This window comes from Scomber scombrus, chromosome 20 (assembly GCF_963691925.1).
Source record: "Scomber scombrus chromosome 20, fScoSco1.1, whole genome shotgun sequence".
Lineage (NCBI taxonomy): Eukaryota > Metazoa > Chordata > Actinopteri > Scombriformes > Scombridae > Scomber > Scomber scombrus.
In genome coordinates, this window is record NC_084989.1 from 24,772,125 (window position 1) to 24,778,707 (window position 6,583).

The window sequence follows — 6,583 nt, forward strand, 5'->3', positions numbered from 1 at the left end:
AGCTCCATATTTTAAATAACTACTGTAGATAAAATTAAACTGCTCTTAAATTATAAATCTGACTTTTTTGACTTTTTAGTTTCATTTTCTAAAGTAAATCTTTCCTGCTGTTAAACATTTATATAAAATTTAAAAAGTAATTCATTGTAGTTTTAAATCAAACAGGAGGTAATGGAGCGGTTTGTTTTTTGGACTATTTTCAGCAGCAGTAGAAAGTTTAACTGATTTTAAATTATAAACTTTTTGACTTTATAGTTTCATATTTAAAGTTAAATCTGAAAACAAAAAGCAAACACTGGCTCTGTTCCCGCTGGTTTAAATATAGTTTTATATTTTTAAAATAAGTTTTAAAACATAAACAAACAAAACCAGGTTTTCTGGGACTATTTTCAGCGGCGGATGAATCCATGATGATGAAACAACACACACACACAGAAAGTGTTTGATAAAAAACCTTTTTTCTTATTTTCGTCTGGATTTATTTATTGTACATGATTACAGTCACAGTTCATGTGAAGGTGGGGGTCAGAGGTCAGAGGTCAGAGGTTTAGAAGTAGTTGACGACTCTGCGGATGGACTGGATGTTGGGGTTCTGGGCCTGCCACTCGTTATGGCTGCAGTAGTTTCCACGCTCCACGATGTACATACGGCCGCGGAAGTTTGGCTCCTCGTACATCACCCAGCTGCAAGGTAATCAATCAATCAATCAATCAATCAATCAATCAATCAGTGTGTGTGTGTGTTACAGAGTGTGTGTGGGGATTGCAACCAATAGAAAGCCTCCTGGTGCAGTTTTTTAAGGTCCCCACAGAGCTGATTTTCATGACTGTGTGTGAACCCTAGTGGTCACACACAGTACTGCAGTGTATATTTCCCAAAGTGTGTATATTAGCATATTAGCATGTTAGCTTAGCGAATATCACCCTGCACTGCAGTTAAAGTACCTCAGAGTAGTACTACAATACTACAGTTAAAGTACCTCAGAGTAGTACTACAATACTACAGTTAAAGTACCTCAGAGTAGTACTACAGTACTACAGTTAAAGTACCTCAGAGTAGTACTACAGTAACAGAACCTCAGAGTAGTACTACAGTACTACAGTTAAAGTACCTCAGAGTAGTACTACAATACTACAGTTAAAGTACCTCAGAGTAGTACTACAGTACTACAGTTAAAGTACCTCAGAGTAGTACTACAGTACTACAGTTAAAGTACCTCAGAGTAGTACTACAATACTACAGTTAAAGTACCTCAGAGTAGTACTACAGTACTACAGTTAAAGTACCTCAGAGTAGTACTACAGTACTACAGTTAAAGTACCTCAGAGTAGTACTACAGTACTACAGTTAAAGTACCTCAGATAAGTACTACAATACTACAGTTAAAGTACCTCAGAGTAGTACTACAATACTACAGTTAAAGTACCTCAGAGTAGTACTACAGTACTACAGTTAAAGTACCTCAGAGTAGTACTACAGTAACAGTACCTCAGATAAGTACTACAATACTGCAGTAAAAGTACCTCAGAGTAGTACTGCTGTGCTGCGGCTAACAGTGATGCCAGTTGTATGCTAATAGACGTTAGCATTACGGGCAAAACTGGTTTAAAGTTTACGTGAAAGTTTTTGATATTTCAAATGATTTTTGTTTTCTCAAATAATTACGATAAATTTCGCAGTTAAAATTATGTCTCCAGACGAGACCCTTTAGTCAGGGGTCCCCACAAGGTAGTAAAACAGGTATGTGTGTGTGTTACAGCATGTGTTATAGTGTATGTCTTATAGTGTGTGTGTGTGTGTGTGTGTGTGTGTGTGTGTCTGTGTGTGTGTGTGTGTGTGTCTGTGTGTGTTACAGTGTGTGTGTTACAGTATGTGTGTATGTGTGTGTGTGTGTGTGTGTGTGTTACAGTGTGTGTGTTTTATGGTGTGTGTGTGTGTGTATGTGTGTGTGTTACAGTGTGTGTTACAGTGTGTGTTTGTGTGTGTGTGTGTGTGTGTGTTACAGTGTGTGTATGTGTGTGTTATGGTGTGTATGTGTGTGTGTGTGTGTGTGTGTTATAGTGTGTGTTACAGTGTGTGTGTGTGTGTTATAGTGTGTGTGTGTGTGTGTGTGTGTTACAGTGTGTGTGTGTGTGTGTTACAGTGTGTGTGTGTGTGTTTGTTACAGTGTGTGTGTTACAGTGTGTGTGTATGTGTGTGTGTGTGTGTTACAGTGTGTGTGTGTTACAGTGTGTGTATGTGTGTGTATGTGTTTGTATGTGTGTTATGGTGTGTGTGTTATAGTGTGTGTGTTACAGTGTGTGTGTGTGTGTGTGTGTAGGACTTACGCTCCGTCTCCGTACACCTTGACGGAGTTGATGCAGTTCTTGGAGAGTCCGCGGCTCTGCAGGAAGGGGCAGTCGTCACAGATGTCGACACACTGACCGGAGAAGTTGCAAGCCTCGAACAGCTCGATGCGGTAATGCTCTCCGTGCTGCAACACACACACACACACACACACACACACACACACACACACACACACACACACACACACACACACACACACACACACACACACACACGACATCATTCATCATTAATAACATCACGTCATCGTCTGGTCTGAAACATTTAAACGTCACGAAATAATAGAAACGAATCTTCACATTTAAGAAGCTGGAATTAAAAAAGAACAAAAACGATCAGTTATTAAAATAGTTGATTAATATTTAGTTATATTTAGGTATTGATTGGTATTGATTGGTGATTAATATTTAGTTATATTTAGGTATTGATTGGTATTGATTGGTGATTAATATTTAGTTATATTTAGGTATTGATTGGTTATTAATATTTAGTTATATTTAGTTATTGATTGGTATTGATTGGTGATTAATATTTAGTTATATTTAGGTATTGATTGGTGATTAATATATAGTTATATTTAGGTATTGATTGGTGATTAATATATAGTTATATTTAGGTATTGATTGGTATTGATTGGTATTGATTGGTGATTAATATTTAGTTATATTTAGGTATTGATTGGTGATTAATATTTAGTTATTATTTCAGCTCGTTGGTTTAAAGGTTAAAGTTTCTCCCTCTGATCAGTTCCTGAGGGTTTAGTTACACTGTTCTACACATCACTATAGTACTGATCAGACTATTGATCGGTATTGATGGTTATTGATCATACTATTGATCGGTATTGATAGGTATTGATCAGACTATTGATGGTTATTGATGGTTATTGATGGGTGTTGATGGGTATTGATCAGACTATTGATCGTATTGATAGGTATTGATCAGACTATTGGTCGGTATTGATAGGTATTGATCAGACTATTGATGGGTACTGATCAGACTATTGATCGGTATTGATGGTTATTGATCATACTATTGATCGGTATTGATAGGTATTGATCAGACTATTGATGGTTATTGATGGTTATTGATGGGTGTTGATGGGTATTGATCAGACTATTGATCGTATTGATAGGTATTGATCAGACTATTGGTCGGTATTGATAGGTATTGATCAGACTATTGATGGGTATTGATCAGACTATTGATCGGTATTGATCAGACTATTGATGATTATTGATGGGTGTTGATGGGTGTTGATGGGTATTGATCAGACTATTGATGGTTATTGATGGTTATTGATGGGTATTGATCAGACTATTGATGGTTATTGATGGTTATTGATCAGACTATTGACCGCTATTGATCAGACTATTGATGGTTATTGATGGTTATTGATGGGTATTGATCAGACTATTGATGGTTATTGATGGTTATTGATCAGACTATTGATCGGTATTGATAGGTATTGATCAGACTATTGATGGTTATTGATGGGTGTTGATGGGTATTGATCAGACTATTGATCGGTATTGATAGGTATTGATCAGACTATTGGTCGGTATTGATAGGTATTGATCAGACTATTGATCGGTATTGATCAGACTATTGATGGTTATTGATGGGTGTTGATGGGTGTTGATGGGTATTGATCAGACTATTGATCGGTATTGAAAGGTATTGATCAGACTATTGATGGGTATTGATAGGTGTTGATGGGTATTGATCATACTATTGATCGGTATTGATAGGTATTGATCAGACTATTGATGGGTATTGATAGGTATTGATCAGACTATTGATTGGTATTGATCAGACTATTGATGGGTATTGATCAGACTATTGATGGTTATTGATGGTTATTGATGGTTATTGATCAGACTATTGATGGTTATTGATGGGTATTGATGGGTATTGATGGTTATTGATCAGACTATTGATGGTTATTGATGGGTATTGATGGTATTGATGGTTATTGATCAGACTATTGATGGTTATTGAGGTTATTGATCAGACTATTGATGGTTATTGAGGTTATAGATCAGACTATTGATGGGTATTGATTGTTATTGATGGGTATTGATCAGACTATTGATGGTTATTGATGGTTATTGATCAGACTATTGATGGTTATTGATGGGTATTGATAGGTGTTGATGGGTATTGATGGTTATTGATCAGACTATTGATGGTTATTGATGGGTATTGATGGGTATTGATGGTTATTGATCAGACTATTGATGGTTATTGAGGTTATTGATCAGACTATTGATGGTTATTGAGGTTATTGATCAGACTATTGATGGGTATTGATGATTACTGATGGGTATTGATGGTTATTGATCAGACTATTGATGGGTATTGATCAGACTATTGATGGGTATTGATCAGAGTATTGATGGTTATTGAGGTTATTGATCAGACTATTGATGGGTATTGATCAGAGTATTGATGGTTATTGAGGTTATTGATCAGACTATTGATGGGTATTGATCAGACTATTGATTGGTATTGATCAGACTATTGATGGTTATTGATGGGTATTGATCAGACTATTGATTGTCATTGATGGGTATTGATGGTGCTTACCATGCGGATGGGCTTGCAGGATCCCATGTGGTCGTTGTGGGAGTTCCACCTCTGGAATTCGGGGTACTCTCCGTGCTCCAGGATGTACTGCTGGCCCTTAAAGTCGGGATGATCGTAGCAGATCCAGGCGCCGCTCTCCACACGGATGGAGTTCACCCTGAAAACAAACAAGACAGTTTTTATTTATTCTTCAGTCAGTCTAATTCAATCTTTTATCGACATGAAGGTTGGTGAACATGATGCGAATATAAAGACTGAATACATAAAGTGTTTTATTTTTATTTTTTATTTTATTGTGGAAAAAAAACAAGAATTAAAAACAGAAAAAACAAAACAAAACAAACAGAGACAAGAAGCATAAAGTCAACATTCAGACTAAAAACCAGAACAGAACAACAAAAACACCACAAAAAATAAAAGAACTCAACAAATAAAAAGTCATAAAACATTAAATATCTGTGTGTGTGTGTGTGTGTGTGTGTTTGTGTGTGTGTTTGTATTTGTGTGTGTGTGTCTGTGTGTGTGTGTTACTGTGTGTGTATGTTACTGTGTGTTACAGTGCGTGTGTGTGCGTGTGTGTGTCTATGTGTGTGTGTGTGTTACAGTGTGTGTGTGTGTATCTTTGTGCGTGTGTGTCTGTTACTGTTTGTGTGTGTGTGTGTGTCTTTGTGCGTGTGTGTCTGTGTGTGTGTTTGTTACATTGTGTGTGTGTGTGTGTGTGTCTGTGTGTGTTTTTATTTGTGTGTGTGTGTGTGTATTTGTGTGTGCGTGTATTTGTGTGTGTGTGTCTGTTACTGTGTGTGTGTGTCTGTTACTGTGTGTGTGTGTGTGTGTGTGTCTTTGTGCGTGTGTGTCTGTGTGTGTGTGTGTATTTGTGTGTGTGTTTGTTACATTGTGTGTGTGTGTGTGTGTCTGTGTGTGTTTTTATTTGTGTGTGTGTGTGTGTGTGTATTTGTGCATGTGTGTCTTTTACTGTGTGTGTGTGTGTCTTTGTGCGTGTGTGTGTATCTGTTACTGTGTGTGTGTGTGTGTCTGTTACTGTGTGTGTGTGTGTGTGTGTCTTTGTGCATGTGTGTCTGTGTGTGTGTGTGTGTATTTGTGTGTGTGTTAGTTACATTGTGTGTTTGTGTGTCTGTGTGTTTTTATTTGTGTGTGTGTGTGTATTTGTGTGTGTGTGTATTTGTGTGTGTGTGTCTGTGTGTGTGTGTTACAGTGTGTGTGCGTGTGTGTGCGTGTGTGTGTCTGTGTGCGTGTGTGTGTTACAGTGTGTGTGTGTGTATCTTTATGCGTGTGTGTCTGTTACTGTGTGTGTGTGTGTGTGTGTATCTTTGTGCGTGTGTGTATGTTACTGTGTGTGTGTGTGTGTGTGTGTGTGTGTGTGTGTCTTTGTGCTTCTGTGTGTGTGTGTGTGTGTCTGTTACTGTGTGTGTGTCTTTGTGCTTCTGTGTGTGTGTGTGTGTGTGTCTGTTACTGTGTGTGTGTGTGTTACTGTGTGTGTGTGTCTGAGTGTCTGTGTCTTTCTGTGTGTGTGTGTCTCTGTGTGTTACAGTGTGTGTGTGTGTGTATATTTGTGTGTGTGTGTGTGTATTTGTGTGTGTGTGTTTGTTACTGTGTGTGTGTTTGTGTTACTGTGTGTGTTTATGTG

At 37.6% G+C, this 6,583-nt stretch overlaps 1 protein-coding gene across 1 annotated transcript; it reads right to left on the minus strand.

The window, feature by feature from the left end:
- Positions 1-547: 547 nt before the first annotated feature.
- Positions 548-5,100, minus strand: LOC134002068 (gamma-crystallin N-B-like; the record flags this gene model as incomplete). Its single annotated transcript, XM_062441338.1, has 3 exons — positions 548-683; positions 2,328-2,473; positions 4,939-5,100. Coding segments are annotated over 3 exons (444 nt in total), but the record flags the coding sequence as incomplete, so codon positions are not given.
- Between the last annotated feature and the right edge of the window lie 1,483 nt (positions 5,101-6,583).